General features: G+C 38.8%; 2 protein-coding genes and 1 long non-coding RNA gene across 3 annotated transcripts; 2 read left to right on the plus strand and 1 right to left on the minus strand.

Annotated features, from left to right (window-relative positions):
- The first annotated feature begins 8,745 nt into the window (after positions 1-8,745).
- LOC102719711 lies at positions 8,746-17,765 on the plus strand. Its single transcript, XM_006644177.3, has 11 exons — positions 8,746-9,205; positions 9,971-10,302; positions 11,362-11,436; positions 11,612-11,714; positions 12,877-12,965; positions 14,330-14,441; positions 15,653-15,706; positions 15,826-15,874; positions 16,515-16,615; positions 16,725-16,840; positions 17,164-17,765. The coding sequence occupies exons 1-11, from the start codon at positions 8,780-8,782 to the stop codon at positions 17,489-17,491; spliced, it is 1,785 nt and encodes a 594-aa protein (XP_006644240.1). The 5' UTR covers positions 8,746-8,779; the 3' UTR covers positions 17,492-17,765.
- A 460-nt stretch (positions 17,766-18,225) lies between these two features.
- LOC107304500 lies at positions 18,226-23,466 on the minus strand. Its single transcript, XR_001550586.2, has 2 exons — positions 23,246-23,466; positions 18,226-18,612 (listed from the first exon to the last, which is right to left on the minus strand). It is a non-coding gene; the product is annotated as an uncharacterized LOC107304500 (long non-coding RNA).
- Positions 19,527-22,357, plus strand: LOC102707923 (disease resistance protein RPM1-like). The gene has a single exon (XM_006645887.3). The coding sequence runs from the start codon at positions 19,527-19,529 to the stop codon at positions 22,332-22,334; it is 2,808 nt and encodes a 935-aa protein (XP_006645950.1). The 3' UTR covers positions 22,335-22,357.
- Positions 23,467-27,464: the final 3,998 nt, after the last annotated feature.

Consider the following 27,464-nt stretch of genomic DNA (forward strand, 5'->3'; position numbering starts at 1 on the left):
GAGGAGCCCTGGGCCTTATGCCAGAGGTTTTGGAATTGGAGGGCCTCTTTGGGGACGTTTGGTTCATTTGCTGGGCTAAATTGGAGGTATTCAGTATTCTAATCGAGCTAGCCTAGTGATGGTGAATAATATCATCGCGGACACACGGAATCCTAACCATTACTCCTCTTTCCCAAAACAAATCAACTTCCTTTTTTTAAAATACAATATTTAACTATTCATCTTATTAAAAAAAATTACGATTAATAATTTTATTTTTATTAGATGATAAAACAGAAATAGTACTTTATGTGTGATAACTTTTTTTAAATTTTTTTAAATTTTTCAAATAAAACGGATGGTCAAATGCTCGACAAAAAACCAAAAAGTTGGTTTTTTTATGGGAAAGAGGAAGTAGATCGCATGATCTAACCGGCGCGTCCAACGAACAAACGTTCGTGAGTGAACCTGCACGAACATATTTATATATCAACAAGTTGTATATAACTTTTTTTAAAATTTATATTTAAACATAGAAGTTTATGTATAGGAAATTTATATAAAGAAACAAATTTGTAATACATAAAGTATTTAACAAAATATGTTATCTTAAAAAGACAGTCCATATGTCACGCCTAAAAATGACATCAATTTTCAAATAATAGCATGTATTTAATCTTGGTCTAGGACCGGTTCAAGTACACACCATGACAATTTAGTATGAACACATCATCTTAATTAAGCAAATAAAATAAATAGAGTATTAGCAATGCAACGGAAAAAGAAAACAATCTAATGCAACTCTTTGATAAGGACGACAATGGCATGGCCCTACAGGCAGCACCTAAGTGTAGAAACTCGTCTAATCTTCGAACGGTTACTCGTCGAACGTAACTTCGACTTATGAGGAAAGGGAAAAAACAATGATGTGCACAACCACCCTACTCAACAAATCATACTGAAAAAATACAATAGAATAGATGCATAGTAGTGTACAAAGGAAATAAAGACTCAGGAATAACTTTGCACAAAACGGAATTTACAAAGCAATTACTTTAGCAAAAGCAAAACAATTGAATAGTTAAGTAACAATATTAAACCAACCAATGGTAAGTGCTAAACCATACAGGACTAGGCCTAATCATCACTAATATTATGCTAAACAACATAATACCAGTGCCCAACTATCTTAAAAAATTTTAACATATTCATTTAATTATGAAAACAGTAAAACTAATCATAGCGAATCTCGTTCGGTTGCACATAATCGCGCGCATGGTTGTTTAAATAATTTTACTCTGGTAAGAGGTGTACGACTTTACCCACAAAAGATGGTTCTATGTATATATCTGCACACCGGCATGTCACTATGACATACTATGAAGAGGTTGTAACATGACCCTTCACATAACCCACTCATAACCATTCACAACATACTGAGGTCGTATCCTCCACACCCTCACATGGGTTAGACAAACTACCCCTTCTGCCATGGTAGATCCAACAATCGATCAATGCATCTCCAAACCAACCTAACTCCTTCACATGTACCCTCACTTGGGTGCCGAGAAGAGGAGAAAGCTATATGTCAAACTCAATCATTTTTCATACTGGCTTACAGTAAGTATGATAAGTGTATCAAGGATTTTCTATGAACCGGTCCTTAATTACCATGAGTACTGCAACGAAATCTTGCACTCACAACCCACCATTAGTAATCTTTTAGTTGTTTAGTGAAAACCCTTAAACACAACTAGTTTTATTGCGAGACAAGGTCCCGACTTATTAATGAGAATGGATATAGTGCCCTAAAACCAAATTAAGTGAGGTAGAGAACTAAGCATAGCTAAGCATATCAGCTTAAACAAAAGATAAAAACTCCAGATTACAAGGTGACAATGTAGACACAACATAATGGCTTAATCATAAAGCATATGTAAAACCCATAAGCATATATTGTTGTGAAATTATGCATGTTTATAAAGTAACAATACGAAAACAATTTTAAAAATTGGGAACAACATGCTTGAGGATTAGCAACGTGAATTGTTAAAAACATGACTTGCTTTGTGACTCCGGAATGGCTTGGGCTACCACCTCGTAAGTAGACCAGACCATGGGTTTCGCCGAAACCACATGGACACCATGCACTTTAGTCTGTCTATGACCACAAAAATTCAAGAGTCACATTCATCTATTCCAAATCTAAGAAAGAGCATGAACAACATCTTTGACTAGTGCTTGAGATTTTCAGGTGTATTGTGATGCATTTCATGAGTGTTTGGGTTGTGTGTTGATGCAGGAGGGCAGAGTAGTTCCCTGTGCCTCCCGCAGCTTAATCTACATGGGAAATTATCCTAGAGTCAAAATAGTAGTTTTAGTGCATGCCTTAAAATATGATGACTCTATTTGATTATAAACCGATGTGATATCTACACGGATCATAAGAGTTTGAAGTATACTTTTATCCAATCAGACCTGAACGTAAGACAAAAGATGTTGGAATTAACCAAGGAGTATCAAGTATGATGTAGGAATACACTGTCATGCTGGTAGTGCTAATTTTGGGGCTAACGCCCTTAGCCGCAAGAGTTACGGTACCGCTACATGCATGGAAGCTTGTTGCGAAGTAGTTAATTCAGGCTTTGTGGCAACTTGAAAAAGTTGAAATTGAAGTTGGAAATAGTTAATCCTGGCTTTGTGACAACTTTGGAAGCAAAGCCCATGCTTTATGATCAGCTCAAGCAAAGGATCATCGGAAGATCAAGGAGTTGAGAAAGAGCATGCAAATTGGAAAAGCCCGAGACTTCGCGGAGATGAGAAAGATATAGTTTGGATGAAAGAACTATTATACATTCCTGATAATAAGGAGTTGAACGAGTTAATTCATTGAGAAGCTCATAACTCAATTCATCCTGGCAACACCAATAGGTATTAAGATGGCATCGTGTTTCGTAGAGCCATTGGAGTTACCTCCTAACATGTGTTGGATGGCGGATTGGCGGGGATACGTACATGATGTCGCAGTTAAAGGAGCAATAAGTAATTCGGTACTGCAAGTACTTTGTAGTAACGAAAGTACTTTCAGCTAAATAACCCGGCGGATTTATCTCGTTGTGTGTTAGTGGCCGTTGGTTCAGATATGTGTGCATGCATCGATCATATTACCTACTGATAGCAACAGCTATGTTCGTTGGGTAAAAAATGTGTGCATGCATGCAGTTGATTTCATCCAAGTTTAATGGAGTATATTCAAACAGTTAGGGACTTAAGCGCAACGATGAAAGGCAAGACTATGATTATCTGTTTGGCCGGGAGATTCAGCCTAAAACAGCTAGCTAGCTAGTAGTAGCTACCATCCGGCCGACCGACGTAACAGATCAGTGTGATAGTGGTAGTGAGGTTTCCGATAATTGATCTTCTAGCGCATGTGCTCCCTCTGCTCATTATGTCTATGCAAATATTAAAAAAAAAAGTGTGCTCATCCTGCTTTTTTTTTTTAACAGTTGGCTTCTCCCATCGAATACAAAGTCATGACCTTCCTATAAATACCACCAAGAAATCCTTACAAATTGCCGGGCCGAGAACTACTGGCTTCACGGGAGAAACGACGAGGCATGGCACTGAAAGTTCTCGTCTGGGCCATGGTGCTGCTTGGGGTTCTTCTAGGCTTCACCCCTCGCTCACCGTTTGTGGCGTCGGAAACCGCGGTGCCGGTTTTGTCCAACGAAGTGAGCAAGGCCTCCTGGACTGGTGCGTGAGTGATTGAGCCGTCCTTCGTATTAGTTATTACTAGCTAGTGTGTTTGCTGCTTGCCTCCGCACACCATGACCATGCATGGTTGGTTTTGATGCGTGTTATAGGATGCGGAAGCTGCCGCGGAGGAGAAGCTGTCGTTCGCCGCGCGAGGGTACTTTCCAAAGCTTGCTGACACGCTTATCGCTGTACCGGCATCCCCGCGCGCATCATCAGCAGTAACAGTTTAATGGTGTGCAACTATATATATATATATCCTGGTAGACTGCTGCACTCCGCCGCTCTAAATTAACGAACAGAGGTTGTGATATCTACAGCGCACTGTTCACCTCGACTCTGGCTTGACGTGTCGCTCGTGGCTTTTAATTTCTAATGCGCGATTTTCAACGTGAATCTGTTTAGCTTTCAAATGGGATCAGAAAAATATCCCAAGTTACGTACAATGATGTGTACTATATATGTTGGTTGGTAACGTAGCCTGTAATTTTACGGGTTATGTTTGGTTTGAAGCTAAAAGTGATGATTGTTTAGCTAAACAATATATTTATAAATAAAAAATAATTTATAAATAATACTTTTAGCGATCTAATGGCCATGGCTCAAAAATAAACTATCATGAAAAATTTTTAAAATTAAAATCAACTCTAAACATAAGGCTACAAATTCAAATTTTGGTTTATAAGCATAAGCATAAACGAAAATATGGGTTAAAAATTTGCCCTCGACAATGTAATAGTGCTGCTTAACAAAGTTGATATGTTGCCATAATTCCATATATAAAGTGTCAATCACAAAAACTATTGTCCAAATATTGGTAGTGCGCAAAATAACTTAAATTTTTCAGTGGGCGTATATCTATCGGTGGAGCGTCGTTACAGTTGTAGGTTTATATTGATCACCTCAGGTCACAGTAGTTAGTGCGTGTTCCTTAGCTAGCTTCTCCATGTTCCCATATTTATGGAAGGCGACAAACTTATTTATATATATATATTTATTGAAGACAGCAACTCTCATGCTGTTATGCCAAAAAAACAAGAGTATTTTTTTTTTTTAAAAAAAAGCTTGTACGCACCACCTACAAGCACCCATATGAATGCATATATGCATAACTTGTTAACATATTTTTAAAAAACCACACCTATTTATCTTACTTTAATGAATTAGGTTAATACGAATATATCGTTGTCTATATATACATCACCTATGAATAATTAAATCTAAATATAAACACATCCAAGTCTAAAATCTAAACCTAGGTCCATACATTCTATAAAAGAAAAACATAACCAACTTCAGTCCGCTTTCCCTACAAGATATTGATACCACGCAGGGAGTAGCTTGACTTACATACCACGCTAGCGATTTTGGATGAAGAGGAGAGAATAGGGAGGGTGGTGGAGACGACGGCAAGCAGAGACAAGCTTTAGGGGGATCCCTGCTTCTAGTCTAGGGGAAGAATAATGCTATGCTCTCGAACGTACAGGGCGGAGCTGCTTCAATATAGAGGGGTAAACCCTCAGGGAAAAAAAAATTAAGCCAGATTTTATCAGTTTTTGCCATGTATATATATCTTCTCAATCTAAATTCAGATACCCGTCACGGTCTAAAACTAGTTTAAAGCACTCGAAACTAAATGAGTGATACCCATGTATTTTGCTCTAGCTCTGCTGTTGCTTATAGAGGCTCTCCTTTATATTCGAAGTGTATTACGTATACGATGATCATAATTTGTCTTGTATTATGCAGTTTGACCGTATGATTTTAGGCCTTACGTTCACAGTAATATGTACTACAAATTAAACGTTTACAAGTAGATATTCATATCAGTAGCGTATAACAAGATGGTTAAACTAGAGTTAATGCGTGTGAATTAATACCTCCGTTTCATAATGTAAAATGTTTGACTTTTTTGGTTGTAACTTTCGATTATTCGTCTTATTCAAAAATTTAGTAAAAATGACAAGTAATGTTTAAAGTTATTTTGATAATAAAGTAAGTCACAAGCAAAATAAATGATCTTTTTATAATTCTTTGAATAAGACAAATGGTCAAACATTGCAAGCAAAAAAGTCAAACATCTTACATTATAAAATGGAGGGAGTATTTTTTTAAAAAACATTTTCTGTTATAAGTTCCCCTAGTTATATAATATTATTAATAGATCATTTTTTTATCCTTGATAAGGAGGTTTTGTATGTAAAATTTGGCACCACACAACCGCATTGATTTAAAATTTGTCCCTCTTCTCTCCATCACATTTCAGTAAGAGTAACTTGTTAGAAAAAAATTTAAAAAACTTAAAAAAATATATGTTGTCAAACGGATGGTGAATTGTTTTGCCATCCAGCTTACCGAACTCTTTTGCTTGCTTGCCAAACATGGCAAGCCAGAAGCAAATCTTTTCGCTTGTCAAATATGGATCCCACTATTTGTCTCTCCCCAACCAGCCTCCCTACTCACCAGCCCCTACCCTAGCGACACAGTCATCTTCCACAGATCAATGCCAGCCAATTGGGCAGAAGTGGCACTGCCACCGGATAGCGAGGCCGGAAGATGGTGAGCTAGAGTCAAAGAATGCAGAAATGGGAGGCTAGACATCTTGACTCATTGTTGGACTCTAAAATTTTTTCAAAAAACATCACATCGAATCTTTGGATACTTAAATAAAATATTAAATATACATGAATATTAAAACTAATTATACAGTTATAGAGAAAATCGTGAGACGAATCTTTTAAACCTAATTAGTATATGATTAGTCATAAGTGCTATAGTAACCAACTTATGCTAATTCGAATTAATTAAACTCAAAAGATTCGTCTCGCGGTTTCCAGATGGAATCTGAAATTCGTTTTTTCATCTGTGTCCGAAAACCCCTTCTAACATCCGGTCAAACGATCGACGTGATCTTTTTGGCAAAATTTTTGCCAACTAAACAAGACCTTATTGCCTTTCTCCCCCCACAGCGTCAACAATCCATAATTGCGTGTCGTCACCTTTAAGCTCAAACCCTCGTGTAGCACTTGTCTTCCTCGAGCGTTATTGGCTCAAGGTCACCTTCACCTGCCTCCCTGGCGTTGACATTGGTGTAGGTGATGATGGGTGAAAAAGAGAGGGAAGAGGAGAAAAAAAGGATGCGGAGACATTAACATATGAGATAGAGAGACAGTTGGAGCACAATAAAAATATGGAGAGAAATTATTTAGATAGCTTGAAAAATAAGTAAATGATAAACAACATTTGACAAAGACCGCCAGAGTGTCCAAGATGCTCAAAATTCTAAGAGGCAACGATGATAATCTTAGAATATAAAAAAGTTGGGTTTTTCGGTTTCTAGCTTCTAGCTTATTTTTCTGAATTTTGTATCTATAGATTCTCATAAGCTAAGTGTTATTTTGAGAAGCTTCTGATTTAATGCTCGTTCCAATACAATAACTTGTATGGTGTGTGTAAAAAATGATTAAATGTGTATATTGTTGTTATAGTAATGACATGTGATGGTTAAGAAAAAAGAATTCATTTCTTTGTTATGAAAGCAAAAATTCTAAAACCATATTACCGTCGAGATGATAGTTTCTTGTGCAGGAATTGGTGATGATGACATGGAGCAAGGAAAAATGGTGATAAACTATTAATTTCCTGTGATCATGCTGTTCTTACATTTACTTATTATCATGTTGTTTTTAAATTTACTTATTTTATTCTAATTTTGACATAATATTGCTATAATTTTTTTTTGGAAACAACAACACTAGATATAGCTTACCAATCGAAATATATTTATTTGGATATAATTTGCTTAATTTCTTAGTTACATGGGCTGTTTTTGCCTTGGTCACACACATCAAATAAATTATTATATCAATATGTTTATTTTTAACTTGTTTTCCAATTTACAGTCTTAGAAATTCATATACCATACATATAATTTACTCAAGATTCTATGCGACGCTTCACTGTCAGAAAGCTCACCAATCAGGGCCCTTTCGTTCAGCCAAACCAAACAACAAGATGCCTTTGTTTCCCATGCCCCACGATCCCGAGAGAAAATTGCTATTATAACATCCTCAAATACTAGTTTCATTATAATGCCATCCTAAATTTTGGATTTACTAAATTGCCACCCTTCATCAATTTATATATGCTAGAAACCATCACCCTCGCACTCCTCCTCTTCTTCCCTCTATGCTTGTTGGCGAGCACCTCATTGGTGCATGCTGGACCTCGAGGACCACAAGGAGTTTGTCTCCTAGGCGCTAGGCACCAACCCCCTCGTATGAGTGAAATCTAAGTAAAGGGGGAGAAAAAATGAACCAGAGTTCGGCGGCGAGCTTGGCAAAGAGGAAGAAGGCGGCGGGGTGGGGAGGAGGCGAAGCGGCGAGTGGTGGTGGTCGAAGTGGAGCAGTTGCTGGAGGTAAGTGGAGCAGTTGCCGGAGGTCTCCGACTCGCTGACATCGGCGTCGGGGGTGTAGCTCCCGCCCCAGCACTCCGACCCCACGTCGTCCTCCAACGCACTTGCCATTTCCCCTCTCCTCGCGCTGTGGTGGCGGTGTTGTGGTGGCGGCGAAAGAGGTAGGGGAGAGGGAATCACATCCGCAAGGGAAGGTGACGAGGTGGATGTAACAAGACTGAGAGACAACAAACACATGAGAAAATTACTACATCGACATCATTCTCGCTGTACAACATCACTGCATCCCCAACAGTTAGCCTGAGCCTTACTATGTCCTTGGCCTCGATCTGACCAACCTATCGTCAGTCGTCTGGACTCTATCTACTCTCAGTACACTCTTGCTGGCGGAGGTGGAAGTGGAGGACGACGATGAGCTGACCGCCAGCGAGCATGGAGGGAGGAAGAATTAAAGTGGGTATTTTTGTCTAGAATGATATTTCAGCGAGTAGAAACTTACGATGGATAATAATTTAACGATGCCAAAATGTGGGATGTTATGGTAAAACCAGTGTTTAATAGCGATTTTTTTTTCATATCCCGAAGCCCTCTTAACCCAGACGCCAGTTCTCCTCAGCAGGTCGGTCGGAGAGGATGGGAAGATGCGACGGGGAGAAGGACGGCAAGCGCCGCCGCGGCCGCAGCAGCAAGAGATCCTGCGACGTCTCCTCCTCGGACCCCGGCTCCGATTCCTCCCCTTCCCCGTCCTCTGCCTCCTCCCCCAGTCGCAGCCCCGAGCGCCGGAACCGTAGCCGTAGCGGCAGCAAGCGCAAGAAGGCCTCCTCCTCGTCGTCGTCCCGGAGGCATCGCCATCGCCACAAGGGCAGCGGCCGCTCGCGCGACGACGACCGACGTCGCCACCGGCGGAGGCGGCGGGACGAAGGGCGCGGGAGGCGCGGCGGTGATGCGTCCGACTCGTCCGGCTCGGGCTCGGAGGAGCAGGATAGGGTGGAGGAGGCGCGGGAGATCGTCCGCGACATACTCGGTGAATTCCCCGCCGTCGCCGGGGAGCTCCGTCAGGTAGGGTTCGTTCGCTTCCGCATTTTGTACCTCCAACGTTAATTTCCTTCATTAGTATGGGTGACTCGAGACCTGCACAATTGGATTGCGAGTAAATTCATCGATTTACTCTAGGAATAGCAGCTCTTTCATGAAAAATTCTTCCCTGAGCTTTGTGTGAAGTTTTATTATTTAGTTATGTGTGGTTTGTGCATCTCAAGCAGTCATAGCACTGTAAAAGAACTGGATGACTGACATCTCTAATAATTGGGACTAAATAACTTGTCCATACCATTCACTTATGCCTGTAAATTAAATCCAATACTTTTCTTTGATATAATGTCCTTGTGTAAGCATAAAGTATCTAATTTTGTTTTCATAGGACCAGCCTATTAACCATCAAATATATAATATACTAGACCTGTGGGGATCGGGAATGCCATTGCCATGCATGCGCTTATAACCAACTAATTATATGATTTATGCTTCTCATCTGTTGCCATATTGGCTTAGTATGTCCTCAGGTAATTGTTCTAATGTTTTGTGATTACTGATTAGCAGTGCTACTTAACTTTCTTCGTGTTTGTAGTATGAATGTATGGTGTTAAAACGAGAATGTCAACGCTTGTTGATTTTCAATGTTTAACCCATTTGTCTTGTTAGTGCATGAATGACATTTATATTGCACTTCCATAGTTCCAACTGTACTGTTACCCTCTATCTTATTGACTATTCCTAATTGACCCATGGAAAAGTATATTAATAAAAACTTTTATTAATTTGCAGCTTCTTCAAATGATAGATAATGGTGAAGGAATTGATATTTCTGGAATTTCTGACAAGCCATTGGTGAAGTGTCTAAGGAAACTTTTCAGATCACTTAAACTGAGAGAAAACTCAAATGGGGCTTACTTGCTTCCACCGAAAAGTTTACCCACCCTTGATGTTGTTGGATCTGTATTAGTAGCTAGTGGTGAACTGGCTGATAGTCAAAATAAAAGTCCAGTATCACCAACTAAACAGGAACAACCATCTTCTTTTGATGTGCAAAATAAAAACGATATCACTTCTGACGAGCCAGTGAAAAATGATGCTGAAGAACAAGCTCCTAAACGGAGGTAAATACTTGTGTTCTAGAATCTCTGCAAGAAAAATATGGCTCTTTGTTGTAGCTTTTCTTTTCATCATACTACTGGAAAATATTATTCATTTGGATATAGTTGATATATTTCATGTAGAAAATACCATTCACATAGAATTATTTTTGTTCACGATTGCTCTGCTATAATTGTCTCTTGTATCTATAATATTATTATTACGTCTAGTAGCCAGTGGTAGTTTACTTGATGCTAGTTTAAGGCTAGCTATAGTAGACTGCTTGTTAAGAACCAGGTATAGTATCTAGTTAGTGGTCTTTCCCAGCATGCGTTCCACTTGATGGTAATGTTTGACATGATTAGTTTCCTTAAGAGATATCACATACATTTCGATGCATAAATATTTACATATCAGGCTGATGCCCTTTTGCCTGGCAGATAACTTTATTAGTCCCCGTATTCTTTGCACAATAACAGTAAATGTGTGTGGAATATTGACATTGTTACAACTGTGATTTATTTTAGGAAGATAATTTTACCTGGTTTCTATTTGATTTAGATTTAATACATAAGCAATAACAGAAGATTGTGTATTAGCCTTTGTAAACCTAATAGCTATTGAACTGTCCATTGTGCATTAATTCATTTGCTTGTTCTGTTAGCACTAGAATGACATATAATGCATGTACAGGTGATGTTTTGGACGTTGGCAGTAGTATTGTTATCAAGTCAGTAATTATTACTAATGCCACATGGTTAGTTGGTTAGTACCAAAAGGTTCTGACAGCTTTTTATTTCTTGTGGATATGCCAGTGTTGTTTGTAGCTATTATTGTCTGTTCTGTATGATGAGTACACAAATACATGAGTTTATTAGCCTTATTAGCCATGTTGTTATCCCAGGGATTCTCTTTCGTGCTGTATAGTTTTCATTTTTTTTTTCTTTTGCAAATTGTACACATATGTTGCTTTTATGGAATCCTTATGAAATTCTTATTTGTCATTCAAATGCTATCCAATATGAAAAGATACCTATTTCTTGCTCAATTTTTTGTCTATCACACGTTTGTCCTGCCCCCAGGGTAATTGGTCCTGCTATGCCATCACGCGAATTACTAGCTGCAGCAGCTGAAATGACAGAGGCTCTTAGATCCCGGTATGAATTTTTATTTATTTATAGCTTATTTGTCATCTAGTCAACAGCTGACAGTGCACAGACACTAGCAGCTATGCGATGCGAAAAGTAGCTCAGTCGATATATAACTGAACAAATTGTTAATATATCTATACATTTTATTCTTATCAATATTAATCGATTCCCTTATATCCAGGGATGCTGAAGTTGAAGCTGATGATGGTTTTCTCATAGGGCCCCCACCACCTGCCATGGTAGCTGAAGCTGCATCTGCAAATGAAGCAGAGCGATTTGAAGAGGTACATTTACAATGATAACACGGTGTTTTGAACCTTCATTTCACATATTCAAGATTTAATATAGTAGTACATAGATCTTGCGTGGTCTAGTTTGCTTCATTCTTCATACAGCTGATCATTTGTGTTTTGCAGTTGCTTGGGTTCTCTTTTATATGAACATTCATGGCAGGTTGACAGGCTCTTAAGTTAGCACTTAGAAACACATGTTATGGTATTATTATAGTGTGGTAGTGGTTCATGTTGGCCCTTCTGTCAGCACTTCAGCAGTATAGTCACAATTAATTAATTTGCCTAGACCAGTCTTGACCATCTCCTGCTGTGTTATATCATATATTCAGATTTACTGGAAATACCTGCCCTTACCGCTTTTAGAAACCAAAACCACCATGAAAACTGGACTCAGGCATGTCGTGGTTGTTTATTATCCTACTTCCTTTGTATATGGAAATATATCCAGGGATGAACTGGCTATTTGTAGTGGATCCATTTTGAGTTTATGTTTCCGTTTTTCATGGATTGAAATGCGAGACAGATCATATGGAAAACAATAAGCTTACTTCAGTAGAAATTGGAAGCAAATGAGGAGTTATGGAGTCTTAAGCCAAAACTGGCACACAGTCTGCCTTCTGGTTTACTGGCCAGTAACCTTTGGGGTCCTTATTGATTCTATATTGGGGCTTTTGTTTATTTAACGTGCAATCAGAAATGATAACATAATATGCTTATAGGGTCAATTGTTTCTTGTCAGTGATTTCATTTTAATTTGATACTTGTGATAATCATGCAATAATTTGTGCTCTACTCAAATGGCACTGTATGAAAGCGTTTTGCTACTTGAAACATCTTTGATTGAACTGCGTAAAAATACTCTTCCTGTGTTTATGAAACTGTAACAAACATGCACATGAACATACTGTGTTTGTTAATGTGAATTCTAAGTTTCTAATTCTTGTTAGTCCATATACAGTGTGAATTTTTTTCCTGTTGTATAATACTCATGTCTTTTGGATAATTGTGTTTGATTGGAGGTATTTTCCGTTAGGTTAGTCAGATGCCAACCTGAAAATACTTGTTTTTGTATCAAACTCACAGTTCAGCTATATGGTTCTAATTTGATGTGCTACATTCTGCTATTTTCTATCTTTTGTTGAATTGGTTGTAGGTAACTCGAATATTGGCGGCTGATGAGAATTTGCCATATGATGTTGTGGGCGTCAATTGGAAGATGTCATCTGATAACATCAAGAAAAGGTAGTGATTATTGTGGGTTTCCATGTATTTGTACTGTTCTTTAGGTGACTAGGGAGGGGGTCGGCGGTTGTGTGATTTGCGGATGGCATACATACATATTCAATGCGAAGAAATGTACATATAATTTATAGGCCTACAAAGTAATCACTGAAAATATAGTTACAGATTACAAGCACATAACATATATCCAGTTATGAACACAATTAATTACTGCATGGATGTTTATAATGTCCTTGGCAAGATACAAATGTTGCACATTATGCTTTCAAAAAATGAAGTCAGATTTAAAAGTCCTTTTGTACTATTCATGTCTGAAGAATGTAACAATATTATCATATCAATGTTTGCTACTTGTAGCATTAGTTATTTTAAAATTGTTTAATACTTTAGATGAGCATCCATTCCCTATATGCAATCTTGCAAAACTTGTTTTAGAATAGTGGTCATGAAATGGACCCATGCCCATAGAGAGGGCCCAACATTCACAAATAAAGGAAAACCTATATGGAGATTCAATTTCCAGCAATTTTGCTACTTAGGTCTAATTTCTCGTGACAAGGCAAGCCCTGGACTACAAAGCTGCCTTGGTCATCTGTTGGGCCTTTCAGTCACGAACTAACATGTTTTGGCAGTAAATTAATATGTATTTTCTTAATTTCCATAAGTTTCATAAGGGTCATCTCATCTATGTAACAATGGGGTGAAATGAATCAATGTCTTTTATATCTCCCTCTTATCTTGCCCTAGTGGTGTGCCTGTCTCCATGGTGCTATGATGCTGTCATTCCACTTGTGTGGGTAGTGATTTCTTTACAAGGCCTGACTGCATGAGGGCCCCCTAACATGCTCATAACACATTTGCACATGCAAATTAGTAAGTTGTACCATGCACTTGAATAACCTTTTGTGAACAAAACTTTAAGTCACAAAATAACCTACTAGTAGGTAGAATTTTCCTGTGAATAGCACGAAGAAATACCAATGACCTCTTAATTTGCAGTAGTGATTCTTATACATGCAGTAAACCAACATTGAGCCTAAGGTTTCTTGTTATTTTTGTGCTGATCTTTTATTTTAGTAGAACATTTCTATTTAATATATCTTGAGGTGTTCACGTAATATTTGTTTGTTGGCTGTAGCTCATGTATTGAGGGATTTACGTGACACAAATAGCAAAATTTCTAGTAGCATTTACTACAGATGTAATAACTTGCAGCATATAAATATTTTATAAAGGTTATTGTGTTCTTGCACTTTGTAATCTTGTTAATATATATTTCATGCTGCATTCTATTGTTCAGGTAGTGTCTTTTATTGAAACACATTTTTCTTCTTGGTGATTCATCTTCTTATCCCACATGGCAGGTACTGGAAGTTATCTCTTTTAGTGCATCCTGACAAATGTCCTCATCCTTCAGCTCAGGAAGCATTTGTGAAATTGAATAATGCTTTCAAAGACTTACAGGACCCTGAGAAGGTACCTTTTTTTTTTGTTAATATCATACCCTTCAGTCGCTATCTAGCTTTATCGTCCTGTGATGGTTTCATTTCATATGTAAAATTGTACAAACTACTAAGTAACTCTGGTCTTTTATGGAGAAACAATAGTAAAGAAGATGTTTCAACAATTGGGGTATAATATATCATTGAATGAATTTCTCCATGCAAGTTGTGGAATTCACCCTAGATAATTTTGGGGGTAAACAGCACCAAGAGGCGACTGGGTGTTGACGACTTCTGATATGAGTGGAGACTAGAGATGAGAATGAACTTGCTGACTGTTAATTTGTTTGAAATTTATTGACTGACCGAATGTCCCTTTGAACTTGCTTAATTTGTTTGAAATTTGTTTGAACAAGCTGGCGTAACCTAACAATGCTTATCTAACCTATCAAAGAATAACAACGCTTAACAAATAAATATACTTTCTGCTTAAATAAAGAAGCTAATAGTAGGATATGACATATGATTCGACTAGTGCAGGCAAACCCTTAGTCTTCACAGCTAGCCATCTGCAACCTAGTGCACCCAATCATGCTTTTAACAAGTTCTGATTCTTAACCATAGAAAATAATTCGTTCATTTTCTCCAAAGAAAATGCTGATTGCCTCAATATTTATGCATAAGTTGCAACTTTTGGGTAGTTTATTTCAGCCGTATCACTATGCTCATTTTGAATTCGTAGTAAGTACTCGCTACCCTGATATGATTTTCTTGGATCTCTTTGTGAATTACCTTTACTCTGTGTGCGACTGAGTATGAATGACATGTGGGCCTGGAACCACCTGGTCATTGAGATAACGAGGGGCTGCACAAATATGCAGTAGCATACAAGGAATTGATTCATTGTTTTGCCATGCCAATAATCCAACAGTACTACATATAACTGCCAAGGAAATTCGAGATTGGTTAAAAGGGAAAAATAAAATTGTGGATTTATTCAAAAAAATTAATTATTACTTTAGTAAGGAACACACAATGCTCCCTAGCATGCGTGATGTTCATTATGTCTAGAACTCATGCTATACCTCATTCCTTAGCTTTATTTGCCCCAAAAACCAGCTAACACCTTGTTTCTATGCCTCTACAGAGTTGCTACTTTTACATCCTTTCTTTTTGGGGGAAAAGTTATATAAGCTTTGTTCTCTCCACTGATGTTTTTCTTTGGATTGTTTTGTTCTGTTGCAGAGAGGTGTGATAGATGAGAAGATAAAAAAGAAAGAGGAGATGGAACAATTTGAGGTAAACTTATTTGTGTCATATATATAGCACCTTTTCTTGTTGAACTAACGTTTTGAGTACTGCTCTCAGTTGCATGAAAAATAATTGTTACCTTTCCTTTTTTTTTTCTCTCTCTGTAGATTGAGCTTAAAGCAATGCGTGAGGCTGCAGAATGGAGGCGGTTACAAGGTAAGTTTATGCAGTATCAAGTTATCAGCACCACCACCAAAATCATAAACAGAGGAAAACCATATGCATTTTATTAAGAAGATTTTGTAAACTTCATTGGGGTTGGTCTCATGTCTTGATTTGATATGTTGCAGTCATTGAGAGCTATGCACTCTCATAACCCGTAATATTTTATGATGTCCTACCCTTCTTTCTGGTCATAATCTTTTGTTTGTTGAGCAACTTAATGACTAATGAGTACAATATTGTTACGACCGGGGGATAGTGCACTTGTCCTCTAATAACACGGGGAAGGCTTCTCCGGCTCTCCCTGTTAAGCTAAGAAATGCTCTGAGGCTTGGGCTAACTTTTGAGATTCATTGCTTGATTGATAATATAGTACATGTGATCCCTTTATATGCATGGAGGGGTGACTTGGCATTCAAGGAATAATCTCTAATATTATAGAAACCAATGCAATAATCACCTAAGCTGCCTTTATTTCCTATCTAGATAATCACCTACCTTTATTTGATTTAATTTAATCCTAATATGTTCTTCCTAAGCTGCCTGTTCCCAGCGAATACTTGTTGAGTACTGAAAATTAAGGATAACAAGAAGAATTATCGTTATGGCATATTTATTGTTATTTTGTTTACAGGTGTATCTCTCGAGGGTGATGAGGAACTTCTGGCAGTTCCAAAACAGCCACAGCCACTTAAAAGAGATGAATGGATGACCACGTTGCCTCCTGAAAGAAAAGTAACTGATTGAAATATACTCATCTAAGTATTTTATCTTCTGACTAAAAGGGGAAAAAGGAAGTATTTCATTTTGTTCTCTTACATGTATGTTTAACTCTCCTTTTCAGCCAGGAGTACCAATGCATTCAACTACATCATTCAGTATGAATGGTAAAGAAGGACGCGGTGATACAAGTGTATGGACAGATACTCCTCTTGAGAGAGCTCAAAAGGCACAACAGAAGTAAGATATCTGACACTTCTTGCTTTCAGTTTATGATATGATACTAGTTTAGCAAATATTGGTGCCTTCTAGTAGAAGGCATTTATCGGCATCCTATGCATGTTACTGAGAGGAAGAGTACACTGTGTAAACTGTTGAAACACTTCCAGGGATTAGAAATTATTTTGGCCAAAAATTGTTACCTAGTCTATTAACGGTGTTTAACTGTCAAAACAGGAGTGTCTTTCTTGATGATAATTTTGTTTGTTCTGTTCAGCACAATGTCCTTTATGCATTATGAATGCAATGTTCTATATGCGATAATATTATCATGCTTGTGACAGCTACTTAGAAGCCTACAACAAAGCAAAGGCAATTGCAGACGCAGATGAAGGAAAGAGCAAAAGCTCAGATGCTTCATTGGTGGATAGATACAATTCCTCCAAACGGTCAGTATCTCTCGTGGAAAAGCATCGGGAGAGCAAAAAGGAGAAAAAGAAGCAGAAACAGCGAGATAAAGAAGAATGGGAAGGAAACCACCCATGGAAGCCTTGGGACCGTGAGAAGGACCTGTCTGCTGGACGCCAAAACGCCAATTTAGATCCTGAGAACATGTCACAAGGATTGTCGTCCCGTTTTTCATCCGGAGCTGTTCAGAGGAACTTCCTCTGAGCCACTTTGACCCAATCGGCAAAATCACACTAGTACCCTGGTATGTCATGTTATGCTATTCAGTCGAGATGAGCCATGTTGTAAGTGCCGGTGAGTATGCTGTATGCTGTGGGTAGGGTTTGCATGCTCCATTCCCCATAAATGAGTTATTCTATTATACGGAGAGGGCGCTAGCTACCTAGATCTACTGAAAACGAATGTGTTGCCAGTTGTTTTGAACTGTAAATCCACTCATCCGGACAGTTAATACAAAATTACGGTTGATCACGAGATAGATTTGGGTCCAACCAGCTGTAGGTACTACATGTGCAAGTTTAATGCATGTCCTGGTGACCAATTAACTGTGGGCATTACTATTCGAATGGATGTTAAAATGTATTTAGTTTACTCATACTACGGATGCCCTACTAAAAACCTATCAAAAATATAGTGAAATGGTTGGCACTACTGAGCTAGACGTCTATTTCTGGCTGGATGTAAAATACTACAACAGTTAGACATCTAGCGCCGTCAAGGCATCCAACGTTGTTTTATCGGTTGCTTTGGTTTGTGTAAATTTGCTCTAGGAATTAATAATCCTTTTCAAAATCCTTTACCCATAAGGTGTAAAAGGAATTGTACAAACATCAAAAACCTGAGCGTCGACGTTACTACAAACATAAAAAACAGACTAACAGAGCCTAATTATAAAAGTTAATCAGCTTGTCTTGAGTTTTTAAGCTCCGTCAGCCTGATGTTTTACATTTGATTAGGTAATATTTGACTGAAGTATCCAACGTCTATACAAGTTCATATCTGACATGGCTCGCATGCCTTCATCACTGAAATTACCAAGCAAGAGATACAAATTCATGTGGAGGCGTCGTGTTTATTCCAAGTACGGTCTTTACACGATATACAAATAACACATTTACGAATGATTATAAAATTAAAGTATCCTTACTTTGTAATCTGATTATAGTAACACAACTTGTTACCTTCCTTGAGCGACCACTGCACTGCCAGCTCATCATAAATATACACAAATCTTAAGTCCCTATCATTCACTCCAACTTGGCTAAAATGTCATCTCACACGGCAAAATAAACCATCAACTCATTGCTCATCATGGACAAAGCACTCTGCAAAACCAAGTCAGGATCAGACTTTATGTTATTGAGGGAATATTTTTTTTAGAGAAATCAGAGAAGTATTTCTTTTTTATGTGTGAGAGAGAGTTTACGTGTGTAGACTTCCTTTCGAGCAAAGCTCGAAGTTAATAACCAAAATGATTGACAAAAAAGAGAAAAAAGAAGAATAAACAAGTCAATAAATAAATAAATAAATAAATTATGTTTTGAGCGCTCTAAAGTAATTTTTAAGAGTAAACAATAATTAAAAAATCACCAAGTCGTCGTCAGCCCAGCCATGCCTTTGAAAGAGAAACCTACGAGAAAACCTACAAGTGTAGGGCGTTCGAGAAAAACCTACAAGTGTAGGTTGGTAAGAGATGCAGGAGGAGCAAACAAGAATAACACTTTGGCTAGAACCACAAGTATCCTTTTGAAGGGGCATGCCTATCTCAGAAACGCATGAAGATTGCAAGAGCTCAGGCAATGGGGATCTGATTGTCAGATTAATAACAGGTACATGTACATAAAGCAGCTTTAGAACTGAACTTTATGGAATTTGTAAGTTAGATGTAAACCCATTTTTTCTTGAATTTCACAACAACATATTTTTCCTATGTATCATTACTTCATTTTCATGTGCAGTGATGATAAAAGCCCAAGAAAAAAAATCAAAAATGTAATTTCTTATTTGAAGCTAAAATATCCTAAAGTTTCTTATTTCAATTATAGAATCATTTGCATGTTTCTTTTGAAGTTTAGAAATTTCAGGCCCTCTTCTTACATACAAACAATTCGGTATAGCACTGAGTTTGATTAGGTGTCTCATACAAGTGTGCCACTCCTCACAATCGTTTACATTTTCAGGTTATGCAATCTAAAATCTTTGAAAACAATATACACTCAAGCTACCTGGTGTGAAATTAATGGCTGAAGCCATGATCCTTTTAGTTGTGCAGAAGATTGGATTTGCCTTGGGGAATGAAGCAATCAACCAAGCTACTTTAAAATTCAAAAATTTTGTTACACAGCTAACGGAGCTTCAAGGTAGCATGGGTCGTGTCAGGAGGGAACTCAAGCTGATGCATCAATTCCTTTCTCGAATGGATATACGCAATCGCCACAAAGAAACATATGAAATTTGGGTGGAAGAGGTAAGAATGCTAGCACATGGGATTGAGGACATTGTGGATGACTACCTGCAACTTGTCACCCACAAACATAAATATGACACTGGATGGAATACCTGTCTGAAGAAAGGATTTATGCGGCCAAATATTCTGCTTTCATTGAACAAGATAGCATCCGCCATTAAGGATGAAGAGATCAATCTGGTGCACCTGTTCCAGGCGAAAGATCGATGGGTTTCGACGGTAGGTGGTGGGAATACCACCACTAGTAATGAAAGCTCAAGTTACATTGTCGAGAGATCCCAGCATCTAGCAAGAATTTCATGCTCCCTTGGTGAAGAAGATCTTGTTGGGGTTGATCGAAACAAAGAAAAACTCCAAGAGTGGCTGGCAGATGATTTGCGGGGACGCTCTGTAATTGCATTGCATGGAATGGGAGGGCTTGGAAAAACAGCCTTGGCAGCAAATGCATACAGGAGGGAGAAAGAAAAGTTTCAGTGTCATGCCTGGGTTTCGATTTCTCAATTTTACTCCATTAAGGATGTTCTAAAATGTTTGGTCACTGAGCTTTCAACAAATGCGAAAAAGAGTAATTGGGTTAACATTAATGACATGGATACTCAAGGTCTTAGAGAAGAACTCAAGAAATTCCTAACACACCAAAATTGTTTGATAGTATTGGATGATGTTTGGGCACCAGAAGCAGTCCATGATTTGCTTGGAGCACCTGCTCCTAATCTCAAAGGGAGCAAAATACTATTAACGACTCGTGTGGATGATGTAGCTCGCCTTGCTTTCGAAGACAGGAGAATAACATTAAAGCCTCTATCTGAAAAGGAGTCATGGGAACTCTTTCATAAAACAGCTTTTCTAGGGGGTACGAATCATGAGTATGATGCAGAACTGTCACACTTAATAGATCAAATAGTTAGCAAGTGTAAGGGGGTACCTCTGGCAATTGTCTCTGTTGGCAGGCTTGTCTTCGTGCGTGACACGACCAAAGAAGAACTGAGGCGAATACATGACCAGCTCGACTGGGAGTTGATAAATAATCCAAGCCTGGAACATGTCAGGAATATCCTTTACTTGAGCTATATTTACCTTCCAACACAGTTGAAAAGTTGCTTCCTATATTGCAGCTTGTTTCCAGAGGACCATCTTCTCAAAAGAAAGGCACTTATACGGTGGTGGATAGCAGAGGGATTCATCACCAAGAGGGGTAGAAGCACGATGGAGGAAGTGGCGGAAGGGTATCTACAGGAATTGGTTAACAGGAACATGCTACAACTTATTGACAGGAATTCATTTGGCAGGATAAAATCATTCAGAATGCATGATATCATGCATGAGCTGGCAGTTGATTTGAGCAGGAGAGAATGTTTTGGTGTTGCATATGATGGAGATAATAGACATTGGGGATTTGAGGATAGAGATGAACGCCGATTGGTAATACAAAAACTCAACAAGGGCATTGATCAAGCAATTTCATGTGCACACAGTCTCCGATCAGTCATTGCATTGGATAATAGCATGGCATCATCATCCAGCATACTGCGTCTAGTAGCGGACAACTGCAGATATATGTCAGTACTGGAGTTAAGTGGGCTACCCATCAACATGATTCCAGATGCTATCGGAGATCTATTCAATCTTCGCCATTTAGGCCTCCGTGGTTCAAATGTGAAGTTGCTCCCGAAGTCTATCGAGAGGCTAACCAACCTGTTGACGCTAGACCTCTTTAGGTCTAGCATACTTGAGCTGCCTAAAGGCATTGTCAAGCTGACAAAGCTTAGGCACTTGTTTGCTGAGAAACAAATGGATAGAGAACGGCGCCTTTTCAGGTGGTGCACAGGTGTAAGCATCTCCAAGGGCCTTGAGAAGCTGACAAGCCTGCAATCACTACAAGCATTGGAAGCTCAGGATGAGTCTATCAGATGTTTAGGGGAGCTCAGGCAGATGAGAGGACTCAGGTTATGGAACGTAAAGGCAAACCACTGTGAGCGCCTCTGCGAGTCGCTGCTTCAGATGAAATTTCTGTCCTACTTAAGCATCACGGCTAGTGATGAGGATGATGTTCTCCAGTTGGATGGCTTGAACCCCCTTCCCCCAACCCTTCATAAACTGCGTTTAAGTGGACGATTGGCACACAGCATGTTGGGTGCAGAATCTCCTCTCTTCCAAGCAGATGCTGGAGGACAAAATCTGCATTCATTGCGCCTGTTTTGGTCCCAGCTAAGAGAGGATCCACTGGCATCCCTTTCTCAATTGTTAAATCTGACAGAGCTACATTTCACCAGAGCCTACAGTGGAGAGCAGCTTGTCTTCTTCACCGGATGGTTTCCCAAGCTGAAGATTCTACGTTTAAGGGACCTGCCTAATCTAAAGAGACTGGAGATACAGAAAGGTGCCATGATAAGCCTTGAAAGATTAAGACTAATCAACCTAAGCAGCATGGAAGAGGTCCCTGTAGGCATTGAGTTTCTCATGCCACTCAAGTATCTAAGCTTTGAGGAGATCACTGCCGACTTCTTACAGTCATTGCGCCAATCTAAAATTGGTGATATGCGATGGTGGCATACTCTAGGGGAGGAAATTGATAAATAGTAGTCAGTTGGTATGGAATTTAGTGCAAGACTGTAAGCTACTTAATTCAATTGAAATTAGATACTGCTATCCAATATTAATCCAATTCAATTTCATGAACAGCATCAGTTATTAAATATTCCAACAGCACGCAGGAAGATGCATCTTCTTAATAACAAGATTAGAAGGGTCATTTCATTTAAAAGTGTTGGTTTCTGTCGAGGGTTGTGCCGTTTTTCACTTAATGTGTATTGAGTTTAGTTTGTTGTCTATATGCACTGTAGAACTTTGCTGAAGTAACACATAAAAGCAGTAGTACAGGAGTCCTTAGAATAAACTCAAAAGCACTCAAGTTTCTGATATACAGAATCATTTGCAAGGTCAAGACAAGAATATAAAACCAAACAACAATATTGGTTAAATAAATACCCTTGGCGGGCATTAGTGAACAAAAGGATTAGTGTTGAAATCGAGTGAACAGAAGCTAGTAATCCATATTAATTAATATGTATGAGAAAAAAAGGTGATTGATGCAAGAAAAGAATTAGTGCGGTTCAGTGGCAAATCCATGATGAAAAATAGACGAAGGTGTTATGCTGTAGCTATGTCATAAGATAAAGTTAATAGAGATAACTTGGCCAGCATTGCCAACAACCAAATCTTAAATCTATAAAAGAAAAACTGAGCAACAATCTATATAAAGTTTATATAAAGTTTGTAAAACATGAGTGCTGGTCATCCACAGACTGGTCAGTGATACGGTCATAATTGAGACTACATATAAACATTCAGAACTGATTATTTGTTACTCCACTCCATCTATGAGTTGGCTATTCGTAAATCAAACAAAAAAATGGTAGGCTATACCATACTGAAAAAATATAAAAAAAAAGAGAAAGAAAAAACTGGAGCAAGCAGACAGTCTCTCTCACCGCCGCGGTGGGGAAAACGAATCAGGAGTACGCCAGGAGCGGATGCCCTCGCTGGCTCTCGCGGCGCTGCCGCCGTAGCGCGAGCGCTTTGCCCTCCTCGCCCTCCGCCACTACCCCGGGGTGGCGGCGTCACCCGCGGCAGCTGCGCCCCGCGTGGGTGACGCACTCGTTGATGCAGGTGGCTGCCTGGCTGGTACGACGTCCCATGGGTCCAAGGCCGCTTAACATTTACCCGGGTCTGGCCTTGATGAGGAAAGCTAGGCCCATATAATTTCGAAATTTTGGAATTTTTAATTTTATTTATTAAATTATTTACCATTTTAATTTTCCGTTTTAAAAAATCACAAGATTAGCCTTCTGCCGCCCTCCTAGAGGGCGGAATGCTGACATGGCGCACGGCGCGGCGCCCGGGTGGGACGGTCGTTAGGGCTAGGGGGCGGATTTTTGCACCAAGCCTCCTTTTGCAATTACGGAGGGCGGAAGGGGGTAAGTGCAAAATTTGTATGGCCGGCCGACGCGCCCGCGGGGGGAGGGGGCCTGGCCATTTTGCAGGCGGCCCCCTGCCGCCCTCCGTAAGGGCGGTTTAGGTTAGTTTGGCTAATTACCGTTAGGAAAAAGGTTTGATTTAGGTTAGTTTTATGTTATATTGTTTAATGTTATATTTAAGTACTAAATGAAGGTAATATTTTATTAAATTGGCTTTGTATATATAACTTAAAAAGAAAATATAGAAAATATTTTCCGAATGTTAATAAAAGTTAAAAATAAAGTTAAAAATTATGGAGGTTCGATTTACGAAGTATTGTTTAATGTTACATTTAGTACTAAATTAAGCTTGTATTAAATTGGCTTTGTATATAATAATGTCATTAAAACATATGTCGAAGTAAAGAAAAAATATTCCGAATGTTAATACAACATAATAGCAAAGTAAAATTGTAGCACATGAGAACGACAAAACTAGAACTAGAGAAAGAACATATTGGCGCAAGAAGCAAAAATGTACGTGAGATTCCATCACTCAATTTGGGAAACAATGTATTACAACAAAGCTCAAATCAGGATAGAATCGTTGAAAATACATTGCGGCCATCTTTGGAGTTGTCCCCTTGAGCGTCGTTGTACCGGTGATCATTCGTGGTACTCCTTCTCTCGCTTGTACTCATGATATGTTTCGGCTTCAGTTATTTTATGGCCGTAGTACTCAGGCATGACTTCATCGATCCACGTAGTGAAACAACACGCTCTTTGGTTCTCCTAAAATACCGGAGATGCTCCCAAAGGAGGGTAACAAAGATAGAAACGTGGAAGGCATAATGTCATATTGGGATGATGTTTACTTACGGTGTGGTTATCGGTTATGTTTGGGCAAAGGAAATATCTCCTCCCATAACTCTGTGGTTCAAATGATGTAGTCATCTGGCAGCGATTTCCACAACTGCATATTGGACGTTCGACCCAATCTGGTACGTCGAATGGATTATTCCTCCAATCAAGGGTAGCGGTTTCTACACGCCGTACGTCCTCCATCCCTGCTTGAAGGAGTTGTGAGGGGGTTTCTAGCTGCGTAATTGATGAACCTGCGACAGAAATTCTCTGTATCTATCGACTGTAAGAAGTTACATTGTCTTTGTTCTTCCTGCGTGAAAATAAGAATAATGTTAATCTATAAATTAGAATGTCCGGCAATATATATATATAGAAGAAATGGTACTTACAACGAGATCGTCGTCGACAATGCAAGAGCAAACAAAGCATCGTTGACCGAGAGTTCGCCGTGAAATAGATCTTACAACCTGGCAATGTTCACCGCAGTTACATTCGGGACGTTCCCTCCACGTTGGTAGTCCGTTGAGATCGACCCACCAATCGCGATTCTCAGCCGCTATACGCCGTTTGTGTTCAGCCTTCCTTCTGCGGTAGTCGGATATATATTCACTTAGTGGATAGGGGCGTGAATCATTGCGGGTGAGATTCTCTCTATCAACCCATTGAATAAATCTACATACTGGGTTTTGGTACTGGAAAATCCAAATTTTGGAAAACGATTTAGAAGGTAGGTACTTATGACAAACGTTGGGATAGGTGTTGTGGTCAACCATACCTGAGTCAAGTTTGCATATCTGAAGAACCTCCTCCCTGGACTTTCACTGTGCATCGAGGCCATTAGAATGCACCGGTCATCACAATAACAGAATGGACGATCACACCATGGTGGCATATGGCCGGTGAAAGGATCCTTTCGCCACTGGAGATGCTCAACGAACCAATCTGTCGAGTCCTCATCATCAACCCTCTCATTCTCAGAGTCTTCCCTTTCCATAGCCTCAACTATTTCAGGATGCACCTCCCCTTCATCCACTGCTCCAGTCGGACCCATGTCTTCTCCTTCCTCCCCTTCACCTTCACTACCGGATTCAGGTTCATCTCCTCTACGACTTGGTCCCTCCTGCTCTTGGGTACTCATTGTCTGAGTTCCCACCTTGTTACACACTGCAACGTGGATGACGAGTGGCCATCCTCGTTGCATTGCATTTTGCACATACGATCTCCATGTCTCTATCGAGGTCACCGGCATCAATTCCCAAATATTACCTTCTTCTGCCCAACTTATTACCACTGACAAAGTTATATCTTGTGTTTCTGGGTCATATCAAAATCCCCTCATTAACCAACTAGGAATAGCACCAAATGTCCTTTCAAGAGGTCTATCAATGCCCTTAACGGTGCATTTGAATTGAGTAAGATCTATTCCATATGGACCATACATGACATTTTCTTCTCCATAGTACCGTCGAAACTGCACTTTATTGGTCATACTACAACGGGAATGCACTGTTTTTTGAACACATCTTTTACGACACTCATTTTAGTGTTCTTATGAATACATATTGTTTGTACGAATGATATTGTACTACATTAGATCGTACCTGTAACTATATTTTTAACTATATCATTAATTTTTAACAATAATAAGTCCACGCAATATTTGATTGTAAGTTTGATTATATTTTACCTATAAGCGATAAATCATATTTAACTTTTAATGTCAATACTCCGGTACCAACAAGCAATCATTGTATTTTAATTACCTTTACATTAACTTAAATATGCTTAGCACTGGCCTTAACTACAACATAAACTACTTTCATTTTCTATTTAACGTAATTATGTCTTACTTATAGATCATTTTAGTACTCACTAAGTTATACCATTACTAAGTTGTACCATCGCTAAATCAATTATGCAATAAAAAATTTTCTATATTGTACACTACAAATACACTTTTACTAACTAAATTACCCAATGACTACATTAATTATGTATTAATTAAATTTGTTTACCATACCGTATCAATACATTACATACGGACTAAATTATATCATCGCTAAATCAGTGATCAACTACTAAATCATACATTGACAACAGTAATTATGTACTAAAAAATATCTTAATTATACACTCTAAAATGATTTTTTCCAACAATACAATACAATCACTAAATAAACAACATTTATTGAACATAACAAATATTTCGAAAACTTACTGTAGTCCACCGAGAAATTTCAGCAGGGCTTCGCCGCTCTAGAGCCCTCCCCTCAACTCTGAGTGAGTGAAGTGGGGAGGGGAGAAATGAGGAGGGGGAAGGGGGCTGGCGGCCTTATATAGGCCGCCAAATAAACCGCCCAAACGGAGGGCGGAAGGGGCCGCCTGCAAAATGGCCAGGCCCCTTCCCCCCTCCCCTGCGGGCGCGTCGGCAAATTTTCACTTACGCCCTTCCCGCCCTCCATAAGGGCGGAAGGGGACTTGGTGCAAAAAATCCGCCCCTGGCCCTAACGACCGTTCCTCCCTGGCGTCGCGCCGTGCGCCACGTCAGTATTCCGCCCTCTAAGAGGGTGGGAGGAGGCTATTTCTGTGATTTTTTGAATTGAAAAATTAAAATGGTAAATAATTTAATAAAAAAAATTAAAAATTCCAAAAATTCATATAATTTCATCCCTTCTAGATCCCCTGCTATTTGCTACAAATAGAAAGTTTTGTATATATACAATTATTTTATAATTATATACAATTATATATATATTATAATTTCATTCCTTGTATATACAATTGTTTTATAATTTTTTGTGTATATGTAAAGTTTCATCTTTATACATAGAAAGTTTATGCATAGAAAATTTATACAAAACAACAAATTTGCAACATACAAAGTATTTAG

The sequence above is a fragment of the Oryza brachyantha genome, chromosome 1, assembly GCF_000231095.2.
Source record: "Oryza brachyantha chromosome 1, ObraRS2, whole genome shotgun sequence".
NCBI classification, from domain to species: Eukaryota; Viridiplantae; Streptophyta; class Magnoliopsida; order Poales; family Poaceae; genus Oryza; species Oryza brachyantha.